The sequence below is a fragment of the Ranitomeya variabilis genome, chromosome 2 (genome assembly GCF_051348905.1).
Source record: "Ranitomeya variabilis isolate aRanVar5 chromosome 2, aRanVar5.hap1, whole genome shotgun sequence".
NCBI lineage: Eukaryota > Metazoa > Chordata > Amphibia > Anura > Dendrobatidae > Ranitomeya > Ranitomeya variabilis.
Genome location: NC_135233.1, coordinates 453,614,571 through 453,640,590, shown reverse-complemented (window position 1 = coordinate 453,640,590; position 26,020 = coordinate 453,614,571). Strand labels below are relative to the sequence as shown.

General features: G+C 44.9%; 1 protein-coding gene across 21 annotated transcripts in view; it reads left to right on the top strand.

The window, feature by feature from the left end:
• The window catches only part of NRXN2 (neurexin 2), an 845,479-nt gene that overhangs the window by 275,549 nt on the left and 543,910 nt on the right, over window positions 1-26,020 (top strand). For all 21 annotated transcript variants that reach the window (XM_077287299.1, XM_077287320.1, XM_077287316.1 and 18 more), the window contains exon 4: window positions 18,251-18,268. In XM_077287299.1, coding sequence (XP_077143414.1) covers window positions 18,251-18,268 — 18 coding nt within the window. The remainder of the gene's footprint in view (window positions 1-18,250; window positions 18,269-26,020) is intronic.

The following is a 26,020-nucleotide window of genomic DNA, read 5'->3' as shown; positions in this document are numbered from 1 at the left end:
TCACCGAACCCTCATCAAAACCCCCAGGGCGATCAGGATGGGCCACATGGAAGGCACGAACCAAATTGGCCGCATGAACATCAGAGGCAACAACCCAGGAATTATCCTCCTGACCATAGCCCTTCCACTTAACCAAATACTGAAGCCTCCGTCTACAAATACGAGAATCCAAGATCTTCTCCACCACGTACTCCAATTCGCCCTCAACCAGCACCGGAGCAGGGGGTTCAACAGAAGGAACCACAGGCACCACATACCACCGCAACAAAGACCTATGGAACACGTTATGAATGGCAAACGACGCTGGGAGGTCCAAACGAAATGACACCGGGTTAAGGATTTCCAAAATCTTATAAGGACCGATGAAGCGAGGCTTGAATTTAGGAGAGGAAACCTTCATAGGAACATACCGAGAAGACAGCCATACCAAATCCCCAACAAGAAGTCGGGGTCCCACACCGCGACGGCGGTTGGCAAAGCGCTGAGCCCTCTCCTGTGACAACTTCAAATTGTCCACCACATGGTTCCAAATCTGTTGCAACCTATCCACCACAGAATCCACCCCAGGACAGTCAGAAGGCTCAACCTGACCCGAGGAAAAACGAGGATGAAAACCAGAATTGCAGAAAAAAGGCGAAACCAAAGTAGCAGAACTAGCCCGATTATTAAGGGCAAACTCGGCCAATGGCAAAAAAGTCACCCAATCATCCTGATCAGCAGAAACAAAACATCTTAAATAAGTTTCCAAGGTCTGATTAGTTCGCTCGGTTTGGTCATTCGTCTGAGGATGGAAGGCCGACGAAAAAGACAAATCAATGCCCATCTTAGCACGAAAGATCCGCCAAAATCTGGACACAAACTGGGATTCTCTGTCAGACACAATATTTTCAGGGATGCCGCGCAAGCGAACCACATTCTGAAAAAATAGAGGAACCAAATCGGAGGAGGAAAGGCAACTTAGGCAAGGGCACCAAATGGACCATTTTGGAAAAACGATCACACACCACCCAGATGACAGACATTCTCTGAGAGACTGGAAGATCCGAAATAAAATCCATGGAAATGTGCGTCCAAGGCCTCTTCGGGACAGGCAAAGGCAAAAGCAAACCGCTGGCACGAGAACAGCAAGGCTTAGCCCGAGCACAAATCCCACAGGTCTGCACAAAGGAACGCACATCCCGCGACAAGGAAGGCCACCAGAAGGACCTAGCCACCAAATCTCTGGTACCAAAAATCCCAGGATGGCCTGCCAACACCGAAGAATGAACCTCGGAAATAACTCTGCTGGTCCATCTATCTGGGACAAACAGTCTCTCTGGTGGGCAACGGTCAGGTCTATCCGCCTGAAATTTCTGCAGCACTCGTCGCAAATCTGGGGAAATGGCAGACAAAATCACTCCCTCTCTGAGGATACCAGCTGGCTCTGAAACTCCCAGAGAGTCAGGCACAAAACTCCTAGAAAGAGCATCAGCCTTCACCTTCTGCGAACCAGGCAGGTACGAGACCACGAAATCGAAACGGGAGAAAAACAACGACCAACGAGCCTGTCTAGGATTCAGCCGCTTGGCAGACTCGAGATAAATCAGATTTTTGTGATCAGTTAAGACCACTACATGATGCTTAGCTCCCTCGAGCCAATGTCGCCACTCCTCAAATGCCCACTTCATAGCCAACAACTCCCGATTACCAACATCATAATTCCGCTTGGCAGGCGAAAACTTTCTTGAAAAGAAAGCACAAGGCTTCATCACAGAGCAATCAGAGCTTCTCTGCGACAAAACAGCCCCTGCTCCAATCTCAGAAGCATCAACCTCGACCTGAAAAGGAAGAGAGACATCAGGCTGACACAAAACTGGAGCCGAAGAAAACCGGCGCTTCAGCTCCCGAAAGGCTTCCACGGCCGCAGGAGACCAATTAGTCACATCAGAACCCTTCTTGGTCAAATCCGTCAAGGGTTTAACCACGCCAGAAAAATTAGCAATGAAGCGACGGTAAAAATTAGCAAAACCCAAGAACTTCTGAAGACTCTTAACAGAAGTAGGCTGAGTCCAGTCATGAATAGCCTGGACCTTGACTGGGTCCATCTCAATAGTAGGAGAAAAAATAAAACCCAAAAAGGAAACCTTCTGTACTCCGAAGAGACATTTTGAGCCCTTCACAAATAAGGCATTAGCACGCAGGACCTGAAATACCATCCTGACCTGCTTCACATGGGACTCCCAGTCCTCAGAAAAGACCAAAATGTCATCCAGATACACAATCATAAATTTATCCAGATATTCTCGGAAGATGTCATGCATGAAGGACTGGAACACAGAAGGAGCATTAGAGAGTCCAAAAGGCATCACCAAGTACTCAAAATGGCCTTCGGGCGTATTAAATGCTGTTTTCCATTCATCCCCCTGCTTAATGCGCACAAGGTTATACGCACCACGAAGATCTATCTTGGTGAACCAACTGGACCCCTTAATCCGAGCAAACAGATCAGACAACAATGGCAAAGGATACTGAAATTTGACTGTGATTTTATTTAGAAGACGATAATCTATACAAGGTCTCAGAGAACCATCCTTCTTGGCCACAAAAAAGAATCCTGCACCAAGAGGGGAGGAGGACGGGCGAATATGTCCCTTCTCTAAAGACTCCTTTATATAGCTCCGCATTGCGGCATGTTCTGGTACAGACAAATTAAAAAGTCGTCCCTTAGGGAACTTACTACCAGGAATCAAATTTATAGCACAATCACAATCCCTGTGAGGAGGCAGGGCACCGGATCTGGGCTCATCAAATACATCCTGGTAGTCCGACAAAAACTCAGGGACCTCAGAAGGAGTGGAAGAAGCAATTGATACCAAAGGAGCATTGCCATGAATTCCCTGGCAACCCCAACTTGACACAGACATAGCTTTCCAATCCAGATCTGGATTATGGGCCTGCAGCCATGGCAGACCCAACACGACAACATCATGCAAATTATGCAGCACAAGAAAGCGAATCACCTCCTGATGCACAGGAGTCATGCACATGGTCACTTGAGTCCAATATTGAGGCTTATTCTCAGCCAATGGTGTAGCATCAATTCCCCTCAGTGGAATAGGGAATTCCAAAGGCTCCAGGACAAAAACACAGTGCCTGGCAAACGACAAATCCATCAGATTCAGGGCAGCACCTGAATCCACAAAAGCCATAACCGAGTAGGATGACAAAGAACAAATTAAAGTAACAGACAAAATGAATTTAGGCTGTATAGTACCAATGGTGACAGGTTTAGCGATTTTTTTTAACGCGCTTAGAGCATGCTGAGATAACATGAGTTGAATCACCACAGTAAAAGCACAACCCATTTTGACGTCTATGATTTTATCGCTCAATTCTGGTCAGAACTCGGTCACATTGCATAGACTCAGGTCTCTGTTCAGAAAACACCGCCAGATGGTGCGCAGATTTGCGCTCCCGCAAACGCCGATCAATCTGAATGGCCAAAGCCATTGAGTCATTCAGACTTGCAGGCGTGGGAAACCCCACCATAACATTCTTAATGGCTTCAGAAAGACCTTCTCTGAAATTTGCAGCCAGGGCACACTCATTCCATTGAGTAAGCACCGACCATTTCCGAAAATTTTGACAATACACCTCAGCTTCATCCTGGCCCTGAGAAAGAGCCAGCAAAGCCTTTTCTGCCTGGTTCTCAAGATTAGGTTCCTCATAAAGCAGTCCAAGCGCCAGAAAAAAACGCATCCACATTCAGCAATGCAGGATCGCCTGGCACCAGAGAGAAGGCCCAATCTTGAGGGTCGCCACGTAACAAGGAGATAACAATTTTAACTTGCTGAGCGGAATCACCAGAGGAACGAGGTCTCAAAGATAGAAATAATTTACAATTATTCTTAAAATTCAGAAACCTAGATCTATCTCCAGAAAACAACTCAGGAATAGGTATTTTTGGCTCTGACATAGGGCTATGAACAACAAAATCCTGAATGCTTTGCACCCTTGCAGCAAGATGATCCACACTAGAAGTCAGACTCTGAATATCCATGTCTGCAGCTGAACACAAAACCACCCAGAGATTAAGGGGATGAGAGAAGCTGGACAGACTGCAGCAAAGATAGAGAGGAAAAAAGAAAAAAAAAATTGTACTCAGGGCTTCTCTTATCCCACTTCTGCGATGCATTAAACACTTTTCGGGCCTGCTGTACTGTTATGATCCTAATGGCTGAGGATCACAAAACGGACTAGCTAAGTTTATGACATAAACACGAGCTCTAGGGAGGTGGTAACTGGACTGACCGCAAACCTGATGCTAACCAACACACTAAAGGTAGCCGGTGAACGTGCCTAAAATCCTGGACGTCTCGACGCAGCCTGAGAAACTATCTACTCCTGGAGGGAAAGAAAGACCTCACTTGCCTCAAGAGAAATCACCCCAAAGATATAGGAAGCCCCCAACAAATAATAACGGTGAGGTAAGGGGAAAACACAAACGTAGAAATGAAAACAGATTCAGCAAATGAGGCCCGCTAATACTAGATAGCAGAAGACAGATAGGGAACTGTGCGGTCAGTAAAAAACCCTATGCAAAATATCCACGCTGAGAATACAAGAACCCCCACACCAACTAACGGTGTGAGGGGAGAAACTCAGCCCCCTAGAGCTACCAGCAAGCAAGGAAATCACATATTAGCAAGCTCGAAAAGAAACCAAAAATAAACCAAAAAACATATGACCACTGATGGTCAAAAAATGAACCAAGCAAAACTTAGCTTCTCTTGAAGAGACTGATAACGAAGGACTGCAGGAGAGCTCCAAAATAGCACTGAAGACATTGACAGCAGGCAACAACTGAGAGTCCAGGTGAACTAAATAGGAAACAGCTAACAGATAACAAGACAGCTGATCCAGCCTAGACCTGCAGACTGACACAAATATCCACCAGAGGGAGCCCAAAGACAGCACTCACACAGTACCAGTTGTGACCACAAGAGGGAGCCCAAAAACAGAGTTCACAACAGGTGTAATCTGAGAAGTAAGGCAGGAGGATGAATCCCTTCTTTTGAAATGAACGGACCTAGGAGAGGCTCCTTAAGGCTTCTCAAGATGGCGCTACCTGTTGTGAATTCCGCTCTTGGGCTTCCTCCGGTGGTTTTAAGTGGTACTGCTGCTCCTTGGATTTAGTAGTCAGCAGCTGCTTCCACTGATTGTCTTTCTGGCTCGGCTATTTAGCCTGGCTCTATCCTTCAGCCTGTGCCAGTTGTCAATGGTTCCTGGTTGGATTCACATCTCTGCTTGGATTTCCCTGATATTCTGACCAGTTCAGCAAAGATAAGTCCTTGCTTTGTTCTTTTGCAGTCCACTTGTTGTGGACTTTATCTTTCTGCACTTTCTATGTTTTTTCTGGTCCAGCTTGTCATTATGTATTTGTTCGGTTTAGCTGGAAGCTCTGGGAAGCAGATTTACCCTCCACACCTTTAGTCAGGTGTGGAGATTTTTGTAAACTCTGTGGTGGATTTTTCTAGTTTTTAATACTGACCGCACAGTATTCTGTTCTGTTCTATCTATCTAGCTAGACTGGCCTCCTTTGCTACATCCTGGTTTCATTCTGCGTATGTCATTCCCCTCTCCACTCACAGTCAATATTTGTGGGGGGCTGTCCTATCCTTTGGGAATTTTCTCTGAGGCAAGATAGCTTTCCTGTTTCTATCTCTAGGGGTAGTTGGTCCTCTGGCTGTGACGAGGTGTCTAGGGAGTGACAGGAACATCCCACGGCTACTTCTAGTGTTGTGTTTAGCTCAGGAACTGCGGTCAGTACAGGTACCACCTCCTCCAGAGCACGTCCCATGTTGCTCCTAAACCACCAGCTCATAACAGTACAACTGGCCAAAAATGATTTAAATGCATCTCAAAAGAAGGAAAAGGAAGTTCTGAGCCATTTTTTTTTTCTGCAGTCTGTTTTGTCTTTTTTTTTTCCTCTTAATCTCTGGGTGGTTCAGGATTTTGGCGCTGGCATGGATGTTCAGGGTTTGTATACTCGTTTGGATCATCTTGCTGCAAGAGTACAGAGTATCCAAGATTATGTTGTCCAGACTCCGGCTTTAGAGCCTAGAATTCCAACCCCTGATTTGTTTTTTGGGGACAGATCCAAGTTTTCGAACTTTAAAAATAACTGCAAATTGTTTTTTGCCTTGAAACCCCTTTCCTCTGGTGATTCCATTCAGCAGGTTAAAATTGTCATCTCTCTGCTGCGTGGTGACCCTCAGGACTGGGCATTCTCCCTTGAATCAGGGGATCCGGCATTGCTTAATGTAGACCCCTTTTTTTAAGCGCTCAGATTATTGTATGACGAACCTAATTCTGTGGATCATGCAGAAAAGACCTTGTTGGCCCTGTGTCAGGGTCAGGAAGCGGCAGAAGTATACTGCCAGAAATTTAGAAAATGGTCTGTGCTCACTAAATGGAATGAGGAGGCTCTGGCAGCAATTTTCAGAAAGGGTCTTTCTGAAGCCCTTAAAGATGTTATGGTGGGGTTCCCCACGCCTGCTGGTTTGGGCGAATCTATGTCTCTAGCCATTCAGATTGATCGGCGCCTGTGCGAGCGCAAAGTTGTGCACCATATGGCAGTATTCTCTGAGCAGAGTCCTGAGCCTATGCAATGTGATAGGATTTGGACTAGAGCAGAACGGCAGGGATTCAGACGCCAGAATAGGCTTTGTTTTTACTGTGGTGATTCTGCTCATTATTTCTGATTGCCCTAAGCGTACTAAGAGGGTCGCTAGGTCTGTTACCATCAGTACTGTACAGCCTAAATTTCTCTTATCTGTGACCTTGATTTGCTCATTATTGTCCTTTTCTGTCTTGGCATTTGTGGATTCAGGCGCTGCCCTGAACTTGATGGACTTGGAATTCGCCATGCGCTGTGGTTTTTCCTTGCAGCCTTTGCAGAGCCCTATTCCTTTGAGGGGCATTGATGCTACACCGTTGGCCAAGGATAAACCTCAGTATTGGACTCAGCTGACCATGTGCATGGCTCCAGCACATCAGGAAGATTGCCGTTTTCTGGTGCTGCATAATTTGCATGATGTTGTTGTACTGGGTTTTCCATGGTTACAGGGACATAATCCGGTGCTGGATTGGAAATCTGTCTGTGACTAGTTGGGGTTGTCAAGGGGTACATAGTGATGTTCCTTTGATGTCAATTTCCTCTTCCCCCTCTTCTGAAGTTTTTGTCGGATTTCCAGGATGTATTTGATGAGCCCAAGTCCAGTTCCCTTCCTCCACATAGGGACTGTGATTGTGCTATTAACTTGATTCCTGGCTGTAAGTTCCCTAAGGGCCGACTTTTCAATCTGTCTGTGCCAGAGCATGCCGCCATGTGGAGTTATGTTAAGGAGTCTTTGGAGAAGGGGCATATTTGGCCATCTTCGTCACCATTGGGAGCGGGATTCTTTTTTGTTGCCAAGAAGGATGGCTCCTTGAGACCCTGTATTGATTATCGCCTTCTTAATAAGATCACGGTCAAATTCCAATACCCTTTACCTTTGCTTTCTGATTTGTTTGCTCGGATCAAGGGGGCTAGTTGGTTTACTAAGATTGACCTTTGAGGGGCATATAATCTTGTTTGTATTAAACAGGGTGACGAATGGAAAACTGCATTTAATACGCCCGAAGGCCATTTTGAATACCTTGTGATGCCTTTCGGGCTCTCTAATGCTCCTTCTGTATTTCAGTCCTTCATGCATGATATTTTCCGCAATTATCTTGATAAATTCATGATTGTGTATTTGGATGATATTTTGATTTTTTCCGATGATTGGGAGTCTCATGTGAAGCAGGTCAGGATGGTATTCCAGATCCTTCGTGATAATGCTTTATTTGTGAAGGGGTCTAAGTGCCTATTTGGAGTTCAGAAGGTCTCTTTTTTGGGTTTTATTTTTTCTCCCTCGTCTATAGAAATGGATCCTGTTAAGGTCCAAGCCATTCATGACTGGATTCAACCCACATCTGTGAAGAGTCTTCAGAAATTTTTGGGCTTTGCTAATTTTTATCGCTGTTTCATTGCCAACTTTTCCAGTGTGGTTAAGCCCCTGACCGATTTGACGAAGAAAGGCGCTGATGTGACGAATTGGTCCTCTGCGGCTGTTGAGGCCTTTCAGGAGCTTAAACGCCAATTTACTTCTGCCCCTGTGTTGCGTCAGCCGGATGTTTCTCTTCCTTTTCAGGTTGAGGTTGACGCTTCTGAGATTGGGGCAGGGGCCGTTTTGTCTCAGAGGAGTTCTGATGGTTCTTTGATGAAACCGTGTGCCTTTTCTTCCAGAGAATTTTCGCCTGCGGAGAGCAATTATGATGTCGGCAATCGGGAGTTGTTGGCCATGAAGTGGGCATTTGAGGAGTGGCGACATTGGCTTGAGGGAGCCAAGCACCGCGTTGTGGTCTTGACCGATCATAAGAATCTGATTTACCTCGAGTCGGCCAAGCGGTTGAACCCTAGACAGGCTCAATGGTCCCTGTTTTTCTCCCGTTTTGATTTTGTGGTCTCGTATCTTCCGGGATCTAAGAATGTTAAGGCTGATGCCCTCTCTAGGAGTTTTTTGCCTGATTCTCCTGGAGTCCTTGAGCCAGTTGGCATTCTTAAGGAAGGGGTGATTCTTTCTGCCATCTCCCCTGATTTACGGCGGGTGCTTCAGGAATTTCAGGCTGATAAACCTGACCGCTGTCCTGTGGGGAAGCTGTTTGTTCCTGATAGATGGACAAGTAAGGTAATTTCTGAGGTTCATTGTTCGGTGTTGGATGGTCATCCTGGGATTTTTGGTACCAGAGATTTGGTTGCTAGGTCCTTTTGGTGGCCTTCCTTGTCGCGGGATGTGCGTTTTTTTGTGCAGTCCTGTGGGACTTGTGCCCGGGCCAAGCCTTGCTGTTCCCGCGCTAGTGGGTTGCTTTTGCCTTTGCCGGTCCCTGAGAGGCCCTGGACGCATATTTCCATGGATTTTATTTCGGATCTTCCCGTTTCCCAGAAGATGTCTGTTATCTGGGTGGTTTGTGACCGGTTCTCTAAAATGGTCCATATGGTACCTTTGCCTAAATTGCCTTCCTTCTCTGATTTGGTTCCATTGTTTTTTCAGCATGTGGTTCGTTTGCATGGCATTCTGGAGAATATTGTGTCTGACAGAGGTTCCCAGTTTGTTTCAAGGTTTTGGCGGACCTTTTGTCCTAGGATGGGCATTGATTTGTCTTTTTCTTCGGCGTTTCATCCTCAGACAAATGGCCAAACTGAGCGAACTAATCAGACCTTGGAAACCTATTTGAGATGCTTTGTGTCTGCTGACCAGGATGATTGGGTGGCTTTCTTGCCGTTGGCCGAGTTTGCCCTTAATAATCGGGCTAGTTCGGCTACTTTGGTTTCGCCTTTCTTTTGTAATTTTGGTTTTCATCCTCGTTTTTCTTCAGGGCAGGTTGAGCCTTCTGATTGTCCAGGTGTGGATTCTGTAATGGACAGGTTACAGCAGATTTGGACTCATGTGGTAGACAATTTGACGTCTCAGGAAAAGGCTCAACGTTTTGCTAACCGCCGTCGGTGTGTTGGTCCCCGGCTTCGGGTGGGGGATTTAGTCTGGTTATCTTCTCGTCATGTTCCTATGAAGGTTTCTTCCCCTAAGTTCAAGCCTCGGTTTATTGGTCCTTATAAGATTTCTGAGATTATCAATCCGGTATCTTTTCGTTTGGCCCTTCCAGACTCTTTTGCCATCCATAATGTTTTCCATAGATCTTTGTTGCGGAGATATGTGGTGCCCGTTGTTCCCTCTGTTGATCCTCCTGCCCCGGTGTTGGTTGATGGGGAGTTGGAATATGTGGTGGAGAAAATTTTGGATTCTCGTTTTTCGAGGCGGAGGCTTCATTATCTTGTCAAGTGGAAGGGTTATGGCCAGGAGGATAATTCTTGGGTTGTTGCCTCCGATGTCCATGCCGCTGATTTGGTTCGTGCTTTTCACTTGGCTCGTCCTGATTCGCCTGGGGGCTCTGGTGAGGGTTCGGTGACCCCTCCTCAAGGGGGGGGGGTACTGTTGTGAATTCCGCTCTTGGGTTCACTCCGGTGGTTTTAAGTGGTACTGCTGCTCCTTGGATTTAGTAGTCAGCAGCTGCTTCCACTGATTGTCTTTCTGGTTCGGCTATTGTTGTGAACTCCGTTTTCAGGCTCCCTCTTGTGGTCACAGATGGTATTGTGTGACTTTGGTTTTTTGGCTCCCCCTGGTGGTTTGGTTTATTATCCTGCGGGTCTGCTGGATCAGCTGCCTCGTTATTCACCAGGGAGGCTCCTATTTAGCCCTGCTTCACTGCCACTTGTTGCCGGCTGTCAATGTATTCAGTGCTATTCTGATTACTCCTGATTATCTCGTTTTCTGCCTCTTCAGGATAAGCTAAGTTCTGTTTGAATATTTTTTGCTCATCTGCCTGCAATATGATTTCTGTATGATGAGTCTAGTCCAGCTTGCTAACATGTGATTTCTTTTTGCTGGTAAGCTCTGGGGTACGGAGTTGCTTCCCCCGCACCGTTAGTTGGTGCGGGGGCTCGAGCAATCTCTGCGTGGATATTTTGAATAGGGTTTTTTATTGACCGCACAGTTTCCTTCCTATTTTCTGCTATCTAGTATTAGCGGGCCTCATTTGCTAAATCTGATTTCATCTCTGCATTTGTGCTTTCCCCTTAACTCACCGTTAATATTTGTGGGGGGCTATTCTATATCTTTGGGGTCTTCCACTGAGGCAAGTGAGGACTTACTTTCCCTCCAGGAATAGTCAGTTTCTCAGGCCGTGACGAGACGTCTAGGATTTTTAGGTAACGTTCCACGGCTGCCTATAGTTGTTTGCGGATAGGATCAGGTTGCGGTCAATCTAGTTACCACTTCCCCAGAGCTAGTAGTCTGTTCAGTTACTTAGCTAGTCCGACCTGCGATCCTTGCCACTAGGATCATAACAGTACAGCCGGCCTATAAAGTGTTAATTGCATGGCAGAAGCAGGAGAAAAGAAGCTTGGAGATATATATATATTTTTTTTTTTGCTGCCGTGTGTCTAGCTGCTGTGTGTCTGGCTTCTCTCCTCCTCTTAATCTTGGTGTGGCTCTGAGTTCAGCTGCTGATATGGATATCCAGAGTTTAGCCTCCAGTGTAGATCATCTTGCTGCAAGGGTACAAAGTATTCAGGATTTTGTTGTGCACAGTCCTATGTCAGAGCCTAGAATACCTATTCCGGAGTTATTTTCTGGAGATAGATCTAGGTTCCTGAATTTTAAGAACAATTGCAAGTTGTTTCTTTCTTTGAAACCTCGTTCCTCTGGGGATTCTGTTCAGCAAGTTAAGATTATTATTTCTTTCTTGCGTGGCGATCCTCAAGATTGGGCTTTCGCATTGGCTCCAGGGGATCCTGCATTGCTCAGTGTGGATGCGTTTTTTCTGGCCCTTGGATTGCTCTATGAGGAACCTAATCTTGAGAACCAGGCTGAAAAAGCGTTGTTGGCCCTCTCTCAGGGGCAAGATGATGCAGAGGTGTACTGCCAGAAATTTCGGAAATGGTCGGTGCTTACTCAATGGAATGAGTGTGCCCTGGCTGCAAATTTCAGAAAAGGTCTTTCTGAAGCCATTAAGAATGTCATGGTGGGGTTCCCTACGCCTGCAGGTCTGAATGAGTCAATGACTCTGGCCATTCAGATTGATCGCGCAAGTGCATGACTCCTGTTCATCAGGAGGTGATTCGCTTTCTTGCATTGCATAATTTGCATGATGTTGTCGTGTTGGGCCTGCCATGGTTGCAGACTCATAATCCAGTCCTGGATTGGAAAGCAATGTCTGTGTCAAGTTGGGGTTGTCAGGGAATTCATGGCGACGCTCCTGTGGTGTCAATTGCTTCATCCACTCCTTCTGAGGTCCCTGCGTTTTTGTCAGATTACCAGGATGTATTTGATGAGCCCAAACTCAGTTCTCTACCTCCTCATAGGGATTGTGATTGTGCTATAAATTTGATTCCTGGTAGTAAGTTTCCTAAGGGACGACTTTTCAATTTGTCAGTGCCGGAGCATGCTGCTATGCGGAGTTATATAAAGGAGTCTTTGGAGAAAGGACTTATTCGCCCCTCCTCCTCCCCTCTTGGTGCGGGGTTCTTTTTTGTGGCTAAGAAGGATGGTTCCTTGAGACCTTGTATTGATTATCGTCTTCTAAACAAAATCACGGTCAAATTTCAGTATCCTTTGCCATTGTTATCTGATCTGTTTGCTCGCATTAGGGGGTCTAGTTGGTTCACCAAGATAGATCTTCGTGGTGCGTATAACCTTGTGCGTATTAAGCAGGGTGATGAATGGAAAACTGCATTTAATACGCCCGAAGGCCATTTTGAGTACTTGGTGATGCCTTTTGGACTTTCTAACGCTCCTTCTGTCTTTCAGTCCTTTATGCACGACATCTTCCGCGAATATCTGGATAAATTTATGATTGTGTATCTGGATGATATTCTGTTTTTTTCGGATGACTGGGAGTCCCATGTTAAGCAGGTCAGGATGGTGTTTCAGGTCCTGCGTGCCAATGCTTTATTTGTGAAGGGTTCAAAATGTATTTTTGGAGTCCAGAAGGTCTCTTTTTTGGGTTTCATTTTTTCTCCTTCTGCTATTGAGATGGACCCAGTCAAGGTTCAGGCTATTCATGACTGGACTCAGCCTACTTCTGTTAAGAGTCTTCAGAAGTTCTTGGGTTTTGCTAATTTTTACCGTCGCTTCATCGCTAATTTTTCTGGTGTTGTTAAGCCATTGACGGATTTGACCAAGAAGGGTTCTGATGTTACTAATTGGTCTCCTGCGGCTGTGGAGGCCTTTCGGGAGCTGAAGCGCCGGTTTTCTTCGGCTCCGGTCTTATGTCAGCCAGACGTCTCCCTTCCTTTCCAGGTCGAGGTTGATGCTTCTGAGATTGGAGCGGGGGCTGTTTTGTCGCAGAGAAGTTCTGATGGCTCTGTGATGAAGCCATGTGCTTTCTTTTCAAGAAAGTTTTCGCCTGCCGAGCGGAATTATGATGTTGGTAATCGGGAGTTGTTGGCTATGAAGTGGGCATTTGAGGAGTGGCGACATTGGCTCGAGGGAGCTAAGCATCGTGTGGTGGTCTTGACTGATCACAAGAATTTGATTTATCTCGAGTCTGCCAAGCGGCTGAATCCTAGACAGGCTCGTTGGTCGTTGTTTTTCTCTTGTTTTGATTTCGTGGTCTCATACCTGCCTGGTTCGAAGAATGTGAAGGCTGATGCTCTTTCTAGGAGTTTTGTGCCTGACTCTCCTGGTGATTCAGAGCCAGCTGGTATCCTCAGAGAAGGGGTGATTTTGTCTGCCATCTCCCCAGATTTGCGACGAGTGCTGCAGGAGTTTCAGGCGGATAGACCTGACCGTTGTCCACCGGAGAGACTGTTTGTCCCGGATAGATGGACCAGCAGAGTTATTTCCGAGGTTCATTCTTCGGTGTTGGCAGGCCATCCTGGGATTTTTGGTACCAGAGATTTGGTGGCTAGGTCCTTCTGGTGGCCTTCCTTGTCGCGGGATGTGCGTTCCTTTGTGCAGTCTTGTGGAATTTGTGCTCGGGCTAAGCCTTGCTTTTCTCGTGCCAGTGGCTTGTTGTTGCCTTTGCCTGTCCCGAAGAGGCCTTGGACGCACATTTCCATGGATTTTATTTCAGATCTCCCTGTCTCTCAGAGAATGTCGGTCATTTGGGTGGTGTGTGATCGTTTTTCTAAAATGGTCCATTTGGTGCCCTTGCCTAAGTTTCCTTCCTCCTCTGAGTTGGTTCCTCTGTTTTTTCAAAATGTGGTTCGTTTGCACGGGATCCCTGAAAATATTGTTTCCGACAGAGGATCCCAGTTTGTGTCTAGATTTTCGCGGACCTTTTGTGCTAAGATGGGCATTAATTTGTCTTTTTCGTCGGCCTTCCATCCTCAGACGAATGGCCAAACCGAGCGCACTAATCAGACTTTGGAAACCTATTTAAGATGTTTTGTTTCTGCTGATCAGGACGACTGGGTGACTTTTTTGCCATTGGCCGAGTTTGCCCTTAATAATCGGGCTAGTTCTGCTACTTTGGTTTCTCCTTTTTTTTGTAATTCAGGGTTTCATCCTCGTTTTTCCTTGGGTCAGGTGGAGTCTTCTGACTGTCCTGGAGTGGATGTTGTGGTGGATAGGTTGCATCAGATTTGGAATCATGTGGTGGACAATTTGAAGCTGTCACAAGAGAAGGCTCAGCGCTTTGCCAACCGCCGTCGCTGTGTGGGTCCCCGACTTCGCGTTGGGGATTTGGTGTGGTTGTCTTCTCGCTTTGTTCCTATGAAGGTCTCCTCTCCTAAGTTTAAGCCTCGGTTTATCGGTCCTTATAAGATTTTGGAAGTCCTTAACCCTGTGTCATTTCGTTTGGACCTCCTGGCATCGTTTGCTATTCATAATGTGTTCCGTCGGTCGTTGTTGCGGAGGTATGTGGTGCCTGTGGTTCCTTCGGTTGAGCCTCCTGCCCCTGTGCTGGTTGAGGGAGAATTGGAATACGTGGTGGAGAAGATCTTGGATTCTCGTATTTCTAGACGGAGGCTTCAGTATTTGGTTAAGTGGAAAGGCTATGGTCAGGAGGATAATTCCTGGGTTGTCGCCTCTGATGTTCATGCGGCCGATTTGGTTCGTGCCTTCCATGTGGCTCACCCTGATCGCCCTGGGGGTTTTGATGAGGGTTCGGTGACCCCCCCTCAATGGGGGGGTACTGTTGTGAACTCCGTTTTCAGGCTCCCTCTTGTGGTCACAGATGGTATTGTGTGACTTTGTTTTTTTTGGCTCCCCCTGGTGGTTTGGTTTATTATCCTGCGGGTCTGCTGGATCAGCTGCCTCGTTATTCACCAGGGAGGCTCCTATTTAGCCCTGCACTTCCACTTGTTGCCGGCTGTCAATGTATTCAGTGCTATTCTGATTACTCCTGATTATCTCGTTTTCTGCCTCTTCAGGATAAGCTAAGTTCTGTTTGAATATTTTTTGCTCATCTGCCTGCAATATGATTTCTGTGTATGATGAGTCTAGTCCAGCTTGCTAACATGTGATTTCTTTTTGCTGGTAAGCTCTGGGGTACGGAGTTGCTTCCCCCGCAATTGCTCAAGCAATCTCTGCGTGGATATTTTGAATAGGGTTTTTCATTGACCGCACAGTTCTCTTCCTATTTTCTGCTATCTAGTATTAGCGGGCCTCATTTGCTAAATCTGATTTCATCTCTGCGTTTGTGCTTTCCCCTTAACTCACCGTTAATATTTGTGGGGGGCTATTCTATATCTTTGGGGTCTTCCACTGAGGCAAGTGAGGACTTACTTTCCCTCCAGGAATAGTCAGTTTCTCAGGCCGTGACGAGACGTCTAGGATTTTTAGGTAACGTTCCACGGCTGCCTATAGTTGTTTGCGGATAGGATCAGGTTGCGGTCAATCTAGTTACCACTTCCCCAGAGCTAGTAGTCTGTTCAGTTACTTAGCTAGTCCGACCTGTGATCCTTGCCACTAGGATCATAACAGCTATTTAGCCTGGCTCTATCCTTCAGCCTGTGCCAGTTGTCAATGGTTCCTGGTTGGATTCACATCTCTGCTTGGATTTCCCTGATATTCTGACCAGTTCAGCAAAGATAAGTCCTTGCTTTGTTCTTTTGCAGTCCACTTGTTGTGGACTTTATCTTTCTGCACTTTCTATGTTTTTTCTGGTCCAGCTTGTCATTATGTATCTGTTCGGTTTAGCTGGAAGCTCTGGGAAGCAGATTTACCCTCCACACCTTTAGTCAGGTGTGGAGATTTTTGTAAACTCTGTGGTGGATTTTTCTAGTTTTTAATACTGACCGCACAGTATTCTGTTCTGTTCTATCTATCTAGCTAGACTGGCCTCCTTTGCTACATCCTGATTTCATTCTGCGTATGTCATTCCCCTCTCCACTCACAGTCAATATTTGTGGGGGGCTGTCCTATCCTTTGGGAATTTTCTCTGAGGCAAGATAGCTTTCCTGTTTCTATCTCTAGGGGTAGTTGGTCCTCCGGCTGTGACGAGGTGTCTAGGGAGTGACAGGAACATCCCACGGCTACTTCTAGTGTTGTGTTTAGCTCGGGAACTGCGGTCAGTACAGGTACCACCTCCTCCAGAGCACGTCCCATGTTGCTCCTAAACCACCATCTCATAACAGCTACCACCCCCAGGAGATCAGACTGTCCTTAGGGTTCCAGACCTCCTATGTGAGAGCAGTCGATGGTGCAGGTGACACAGGGGGCTGTTGCTCATTTCTACATGTTGGGGGCTCCGGCACTACCTGGAGCTAGGTCAATTATAGCCCAGGTACCTGGGCTCTAGAAAGCAGGTGAATTCAGTCCCCCAGCCTCTCAAGGAAGGAGAAGAATCGGACACCGAAGAGGATTACTGTATTACCTTTCTTCTGATTCTTCACTGGCTTTGCACTTTGTGCAAAGTCTTTATGAGTGTAGGAGTACATCAACTACACTTTCAAAATATTAGAATGAAGCATGCCAGTTGTTGCCTTCAAGGGTCTATGGATGACTGGATGACCCTCCGCATACTTTTTTCCTTGCTTTACACTTTGTGAAAAGCTTTTATGAGTGTAGAAGTACTATATTTTGTTTATAATATTTGAATGACACACTACAATTGGTGTCTTCAAGGGTTCAATGGTGTATGGATGACCCTGCTTGTAATTTTTGGCGGGCTTTGCACTGTATGCAGATTTATAGCTCAGTAAAAGTATAAATGAATTAACTTAGTATTATGGGTCAAATGATTTGTCAAATTAATATAATATTTTTAAATTTGAATAGAAGTTGTAACTTGAATTGAAGGGATTATAGTTTTTATTTTACATTTACTTTTGACATATGAATTGCATCGATGAAAATTGATTGCTATGGGGTTACAATTAGGATTACTCTTCCTTTCTTAAACGAGACTTCTCAAAAGAAATAAGGAATTGATCGAAGTTTAAAGAGGATCTGTCTCATTAATTCGTAAATGTCTTGCCTGGTGTAAATGTCGCTATTCTTCCGAATCAGGCTCTGTTTTTTTTTTTTTGTTCTTGCTCCTCTCCATTCCTGAGATATGGCCCCCTCTTCTCTGTAAATAAATGCTGTCTTTTTAGCATAGTGGGCATGATCCTCAGCTGTTCTATGGGCGTAATCTTGAAAATCACGCCCAGATGGCCAAAAAGGCTAGATTTATACACAGGGAAGGGAAGAGAAGACCATATCTCCGGAACAGAGATTCGCAGACTCAAAAGAAAAACAACACCTGATTTGGGAGAACAGCGGCATTTAGACCAGGTTAAAAAAACTTACAAATTTATGGAGAATGACAGATCCTCTTTAAGTGGACCAGACATAATCCTAGGGATTTGAATCATGTGGCAGTGCAGCTGTGGTTGTAAAAGTTTTTATTTTACTGTAATTTTACTAAAAACCTAAAACCTGAGATCAATTGAGAATACCTGAAAGCTCCCAGCATGTGGACTATCGCAGCTCTTCCCATTGTGTGCTGTCAGGCAACTACGTGACTGGTGGCCCTCCTCCTTTCTCCCGCTATCTGCCCATAATTCTATTTTTATAAACAACCGCCTCCTCTATCGCTCTATCTGTGCAACATTGCTTTCTCTCTTCTTTCATCATCTTTCTTTTTAGTCCTCCCTTCCACAGAGACTCTGTTGTGTTTGTTATTTTTTTCCTTTTTTTTTTCCCTCTCAATCACTTTTTGCAATCCGACCCCCTCCTCCCTGTTTGTGGTCCCTTGTGGATGTCACCAGCAGTGACACTGATTCTCAGCCTGGGGTCTACTGGTCTATTCATATCCATAGAACGGGAGGGGGGGATCTCCTCCAGGGGGCTCAGCTGGCTGGATGAACATTAGCCTGAGGTGGTGGTAGTCCAGGGGCAAGGAGGAGGATGAAGGTCAAAACAGCAAAACAGAACTGCGAGATACAGAGGAACGGAGTGTAGATGAAAAGCACATCGTAGAGGGGAAGTGATGACGGGGGGATTCATGTACATCGCTGTAAAACATTGCTGAAAGTATGAGAATTAAAGAATGAGAAAAAAAACGAATAATAGGCAAGACTGTGAACTAGAAAAATGTTAAGCCGCTCTTTGTCCTTCTATCATTGTAATTTTCTGCATCTTATCTCCTTTATTAATTGTAACACTCATCTTTTTTTTCCTCTCTCCATGTTTTCATGCAGAGGATCGTGTGATTGAAGGTGAGTAGCTGCTTGTTTAAATAATATCATATTATACTCCACAGGGATCGGTGATGGAAAGGGTTAGGTATCACTGTATAAATTTCATTTCCTCCCTTCCAGTCTCTTTCTCAGGTTCTTCTTCCCACCAGTCACTTTCCCCTCCAACCGCCCTCCTCTCCTCTCCTTTCCTTTCCTCTCCTCCTCTCGCCCCCTCCCTATTATCTTGCTTTCCCTGTCACCTGACTCCTCCGAACATAATAATGAGCAAGCATTATGCAAATTATGTTAATTAGACTTTAATGGGAGAGCACAGGACTGGAAATCAAGAGATGTTTAGGAGAAAAGGGAAATAAGAAGGGATGAGAACGACAGAAAAAAATGGTAAAAAAAAGGTGGTTGAATGGAAGAAAAACTGGGACCTAGAACACTAAAAATGAACAGAGAGTACTCGAGGGAATTAAATTAGCATTTTTGGTACTAAGATGGAAAAAAAAAAGTTAAAATATGCAATAGAAGAGACAAGAGATGGGGCGAAACAAGATGTAAAAGATAAATTCAAGTCAAGAAGTGAAGTTTTGGAAAGAAGCAGAAGAAGGGTTACAGTCCAACAAAAAAAAACCTTCCTCATTAATCATGCAGTAGCCTGAGGGCTTCCTTATGGAATAGAGAACTTGTTTCTAACATCACATTGCATAACCCTGAAATGTATGCATTATACTCTACGGCAAAGATTTCTGAAGAGTTAACATTTTGAGGTTCCTGTTAGAGTTCTCTCTCCTGACTCCACCATACTCGTGAACATTGGCGTCAGTGGTGAGAGTGGAGTGTGCCTTGGCCAGATGACTCTATTGTTGGTTTATCTCTGCTGAGAGCAAAAGGATCAGGTGTTAAAGGGAACCTGTCAGCACAGAATGACTGTGCAAACCAAGTATGGGTGCTCGGGGCACTCTTGGTGAGGTCATATCATTCCGCGCACCTTCTCGCCTACTTGTTTTCCATCTACCTCCACCCTTCTGTGGCTCTATAAAGACAGAGCTGTCAATCCCAATAGAAGGGGCAGAGATGGAAGGAAAATGAGCAGCACTGAACTGTTTAGCCTCTCCAAGCGTGCACCGAGCGCCTGTACTTGGTGTGAACAGTCATTCTATGAGGACAAACTCCCGTGACACACATTAGATAAGTCATAAAAATGCAAAAATTCCAACAAGATCAGCAAATGGTCCATTGTGTGTGGTGGGGCCTCCTGATTGTCCTCCAACAGGTTATATAAGGGGACATAAGGATCTGGCGGTTGAAAGTCAACTGCCTGATCTTTTTATTCAATGGAGAGATAAGCCGACATCCGATGTTTCTGGCAGCAGATCTCAGATTGAGGATACAGGAACGAGAGTTTGTGTTTCAGGAAGTTGGTAGACATTTATTACTATGCTTATATAGCACCATCTCGTTCCACAGTGCTTTCTAGATATTATCATCACTGTTCACATTGGGGCTCACACTCTAAACTCCCTATCAGTATTGTCTTTGGAGTGTGGGAGGAAACCGGAGTGCCCGGAGGAAACACACGCAAACACGGGAGAAGATGTAAACTAACTGTCAACCGAATTACCTTTCTACACACAGCTATCTAACGTGTGATTGGCATGCGGATGGAAAAGTTGATGGAAATTACCAATTTCGACTATAACGAACGATCGTCGGTTGGATTCATGGAATGAATGTTCGTAGTTGGACATTTTGGATATTTTCAGCCAATGATCTTTCCTCCCCACATTGAACCACTAAATACAACCTGTGTACATCATCCTCTGATGTAATCTTAAAGGGGTTTTCCCACAAACAAAAGTTAATTTTAATCAGTAGATCTTAGAATAATAATATTTTCCACCATTTGATGTGTTTAAATAAAATGTTCCTGTGCTGAGATAATCTTATAAATGTGTCCCTGCTGTGTACTGTGTAATGGCCGTGTCTGACCATACAGGAACATGGTCTGATCATACTGCAGCTTCTGAGCAGGGGGGAAGCAAAAGAGTATATAGACAGGACAGCATGAGATCTTAAATAATGATTTATTTGAATTATAACATTGTATAAAAACAAACAAGGAAATGCTTTGCTTCACAAAAAGAATCAGCTGTGATTCCAAAATATCCTGTCTGTATACTCTTTTGCATCCTTTCCCTGGTCAGGAGCTGTTGTATGATCAGACAATGTTCCTGTACGGTCAGACACGGCCATTACACAGTACACAGCAGGGGCACAGTTATAAGATTGTCTCAGCACAGGAACATTTTATTTAAACACATCCAATTGTGGAAATTATTATTATTCCAAGATCTATTGATTCATATGAACTTCTGTTTGTGGGAAAACCCCTTTAAGTGTGTATGGGGCCATTGCCGAATGAACGTTCATTCAGCCGACAATCGTTTATTCATCTGCCCACTTTCAGATTAAAAATCTCAAACTATCCGATCCTTATCTCCACCATTAGATGATGTTGAAAGTCGTAAGGACCCAGTAGACTTTCCGTTTTAGATTTAGTTAACTTTAATCTAATATTTATGGGGTCCTTTACCCACTGGATGATGTGTACATTTACTTTTCATCAATGTCTCTGGAAAATATAGAAACAGCTAAGCCACAAAACATTTTTTTTTCTAACTGCAGCTCAGGTTTCAGGGACTCTTTGTACCAGACTGAAAGGAATATTGAGATAGATGAAGGGTTTGCTTAGAGCAGTGATTCTGATGACAAAGCTGCCATAGAAACCACCGAGTGATTTGCATAATACATTTAGGATCTGATCATGAATCGATTTCAGGTTTAGAGCGCATTTCAGGCGGATCTGTCTCCAGATTCCAATGCGTTCATTAATTTAAAAAAAAATAATCATCCCAGACCTGACAAGGCTGGTGTACTTACTTTAAAATAGGTGATCTCTTGGACCTGCTGAGGCTGGTGTCATTTCTTTGAAAATTGACTGTGTCCTTTTTTTTCATTTTTTTTTTTCAAAGCTTTCCCATCTAATTTGAGTCTAGATTTAGCTGGGCTTATAATAGTCTATATCTTTTGATCTGGGCACCAGCAACAATCTGGATGCAGGTTTTTCTAATGCCCTTTATTCAATTAGCAGGCTTTTTATGCCATTCAGTAAGGTGAAGAAATAAATATATGGGCTATATACCATAATCTTCTACATTTTGCAAAGACATATTACTCATTTTCCATTGCATTGTAAACTCTTTTCTTCCTAGCCTTCCTCTGCACTTTTACCGCCCTGAATCATTCCTTCCTTTTTTTTTTTTTAAATTCTTTCCTTTACACCCCAATGGCTCTCAAGATCTTCCTTCTCCCATTTCCACCTCGCTCCTTCACATCCCCCGGGGTCTCTCTGTTTGCCATCTCTATGCTGTATTTTACAGATAAGAGTCAGATTCTCTGTGACTTTCATATGCTCTTCTCTGGACAATAAAAGTGGTTGTTCGTGTCCACACGGGAAGAGACTGCTTTCAGTATGGTAGGTAGATAGCCGGGAAAGTCTTCTATGTGCAAGATCCTCCATGAATGGTATTCAAGTAGGTTTTACAGTGCAGAACATCCGCCCAGGTTGTGAGGAGCGGTAACGATAAAAACCAATTACACATCTCACAAAAACATGTAACCGTTTGTCCGTCGAAGCGATGGATTTTACTGCTCTGAAGACCATTTTGGTATATAAATAAGTAAAGTATCACATGTTGACTCATCACACATTTTCAGGGCAATGTACTGTATATAGGTTTTAGCTATTTTACTTATTTAACTTGTTAATCCGGCCTAAATTAATGAGCATCAGAAATTATAAGCATTGGCAGCAGGATTATCACTGCACTAAGGCTAGCTTCACACTAGCGTTTGGCAAGGCTGCGGATGGTAGAATTCTTCCTCTGTGAAGCCTCGCCCACTGCCGCGCCTCTTCCTTCAGCTCCGCCTACATCTGCATGCGTTCTGCGTACCCTATCTTTAACATTGGGTACGCAGGCCATGCGAATGTATGCGGATGCCTCCGCATGCGTCATCTTGAGGCTGCGCTGACCTGCATCAAACGCAACATGTTGCATTTTGTTGCGGTCGGTGCAGCTTCAAAATGACGCATGTGGAGGCATCCGCATACATTCGCATGGCCTGCATACCCAATGTTAAAGATAGGGTATGCAGAATGCATGCAGATGTAGGCGGAGCTGAAGGAAGAGACACGGCAGTGGGCGGGGCTTCAAGGAGGAAGAAGGCTGCCATCTGCAGCCCTGCCAAATACTAGTGTGAAGCTAGCCTTAGTGATACAAAGGTGAGTGTTAACATCTGGGTTGTTGGCTGCTCACTTTATTCCCCTGTTTAACTTCTTTCATTACTTTAAATGGATTGACTTTAGCATTGATGGCCTATCCTTAGGATAGGTTATTAATAGTGAGCGAGTGTAAGGTGTTATCCGAGCATGCTCGTGTGCTAACCGAGTGTCTTTGGCGTGCTCAAAAACTATGTTCGAATCCCTGTGACTGTATGTCTCGCGGCTGTTCAACACCCGCAACATTCCCTAATAGTCAGTCCCTGCATGTGTTGCGGCTGTTCAACAACCGAGAGACATGCAGTCGTGGGGACTCAAAGATATTTTTGGAGCACGCCGAAGATACTCTATTAGCACACGAGCATGCTCAGATAACCTTATCCCCAGCACGCTTGCTCACCACTAGTCTTTAATGTCTGAGCGGTGGAGTGTGACACCGGGCACCAAACCAATCCCTGTGTTGGCGGCGGCTGGAACTGCTCAGTTGTGGAGCTGCATTGTTCCAACGACAGAATAGTGGCCGTGGCCAGGTACTGCACATCCACCTCCTATTGATTTGAATAGGTGGCAAATGTTCAGTACCCGGCCGTGGCCACTATTCTGTCGTTGCAGTTCTACAACTGAGCAGTTCTGGCCGACACCGGGAACAGCTGATAGGCACAAATACAGGATGTCGCACTCCCATCAATCAGACATCGATGACCCATCCTAAGGATAGGCCATCAATGTTAAAGTCCAAGACAACCCCTTTAATATCAGAGGTTTTTCTTTTTTACCTTATTACACCAGACTTTAGGCCTCATTCATATGTCAGTAATTTTTCTCATACATTAAAGAAAAGCCTTTTCTATCCGTTGCAATGTTAATCACGGACAGAACCGATTGCACAGTGATTTTCACGGACCCATAAACTTTTATGGGTAATTTCCATCCATGACTCAGATACAAAACTGACGTGCTTTGTTGCGGACACATGGTCTTCAAACAAAAGAAGAAAAAAAATAAAAAAAATAAGACCTGGGAAGAACAGTTCCATATAGAATTCGTATGTGAAAAAGGACGTCTGAATGAGGCTTTAAACTGTGGGTATTGATGACTACTTATGAAGACTTGTTGATGGGGGAAATAACTTACAACTAGTGTTGAGCGATACCGTCCGATACTTGAAAGTATCGGTATCGGAAAGTATCGGCCGATACCGGCAAAGTATCGGATCCAATCCGATACCGATACCCGATACCAATACAAGTCAATGGGACTCAAGTATCGGACGGTATTCCTGATGGTTCTCAGGGTCTGAAGGAGAGGAAACTCTCCTTCAGGCCCTGGGATCCATATTAATGTGTAAAAGAAATAATTAAAATAAAAAATACTGCTATACTCACCTCTCCGACGCAGCCTGCACCTTACCGAGGGAAGCGGCAGCGTTCTTTGTTTAAAATTCGCGCTTTTCTTTCCTTACGTGAAGTCCCGGCTTGTGATTGGTCGCATGCCGCCCATGTGGCGGCGACGCAACCAATCACAGCAAGCCGTGACGTAATTTCAGGTCATTCAGTATTTTAAAATTACGCTCCGGCTTTGTGATTGGTTGCGTCGCAGTCACATGGGCGCCGCAACCAATCACAAGCCGTGACGTCACGGGAGGCTGGACACGCGCGCATTTTAAAATGGGCGCGTGTCCAGCCTCCCGTGACGTCCCGGCTTGTGATTGGTTGCGGCGCGGTCAACCAATCACAAGCCGGGAGGCTGGACACGCGCGCATTTTAAAACGCATTTTAAAATGCGCGCGTGTCCAGCCTCCCGGTTTGTGATTGGTTGACCGCGCCGCAACCAATCACAAGCCGGGACGTCACGGGAGGCTGGACACGCGCCCATTTTAAAATGCGCGCGTGTCCAGCCTCCCGTGACGTCACGGCTTGTGATTGGTTGCGGCGCCCATGTGACTGCGACGCAACCAATCACAAAGCCGGGACGTAATTTTAAAATCCTTAAGGACCTGAAATTACGTCACGGCTTGCTGTGATTGGTTGCGTCGCCCATGTGACTGCGACGCAACCAATCACAAAGCCGGAGCGTAATTTTAAAATACTGAATGACCTGAAATTACGTCACGGCTTGCTGTGATTGGTTGCGTCGCCGCCACATGGGCGGCATGCGACCAATCACAAGCCGGGACTTCACGTAAGGAAAGAAAAGCGCGAATTTTAAACAAAGAACGCTGCCGCTTCCCTCGGTAAGGTGCAGGCTGCGTCGGAGAGGTGAGTATAGCAATATTTTTTATTTTAATTCTCTCTTTTACACATTTTTACATTAATGTTGTTTCGATACCGATACCCGATACCACAAAAGTATCGGATCTCGGTATTGGCCGATACCCGATACTTGCGGTATCGGAATGCTCAACACTACTTACAACTACAGATCTTTCTCTAGAAATTACTATTTTTGTTCATTCCAACTCATAAAAACTAAATTAAAAAAATTCTAAACATTTTACATATCCCCAAATAGTACCAATAAATACTCCAGAATGTTATGCAAAAAAACAACAAGCAATATAAATAAGTTAAAAATTTATGGTTCTCAGGCCACGATACAAAACAAACAAAAAGAGTAATAAAAAATATATATAAAGAAAATGATATAAATCAATGATCATTAGAGATGAGTGGATCAGGTAAAATTCTAATTTACTTACTCATGTGGATTTTAAATTTGCAGATAATTTACTCTCCAAGAGCGTAATGTCCCATATTGTTCTCTGGGATCTCAATAGACCCCAGAGCATAATAAATGTAAGGCGTAATCAAAACCCCAAAAAGCTTGCCACACCGTCCCCTTACATTCATCCATCTGTTCCTCGCCAAATTTTCTTGTTGTGAAATCGGGCGGGTTCTGCACAATTATGAAAAAGGTCATATTGTCACGATATGCGATGAGACCTTACACGCACATGTGCAGAGCCATCCTGAGCCTCATCAGAGCTGGAAGTCCCGGTCTAGTGTGAGAGTCCGACTTTGGTGATGTGAAAATGTGGTGAGGATTGGAGGGGTGACAGTGAGGAGCAGACGAGATGGTCTTGTGAATGCTAAGGGGGAGTATAAGGATTTTTTTTTTACCCTCTTGATGTTCCTTGTACGGTTTAGAATATGGACATCCCCCCCCCCCCCCAAAAAAAAAAGCATTTATTATGGAAAGGTAGTAAGACATAAATAAAACCACATAAACTTATCGCCATAATCGTGCTGACCCACATTATTTGTGCAGCAAAAAATCTAGAATCACACCCGTATAGAGTTATTAAAAATTGGGTAATGGCTTATATGTAGCGCAAAATGTTGCCAGTAATAAATACAACTTAAAAACTTAAAGGGGTGGTCCACTACTGAAAAATTCAATCAGTTATGTCTCCTCCCCAGTAAAATAATATTTGTACTCCCCTC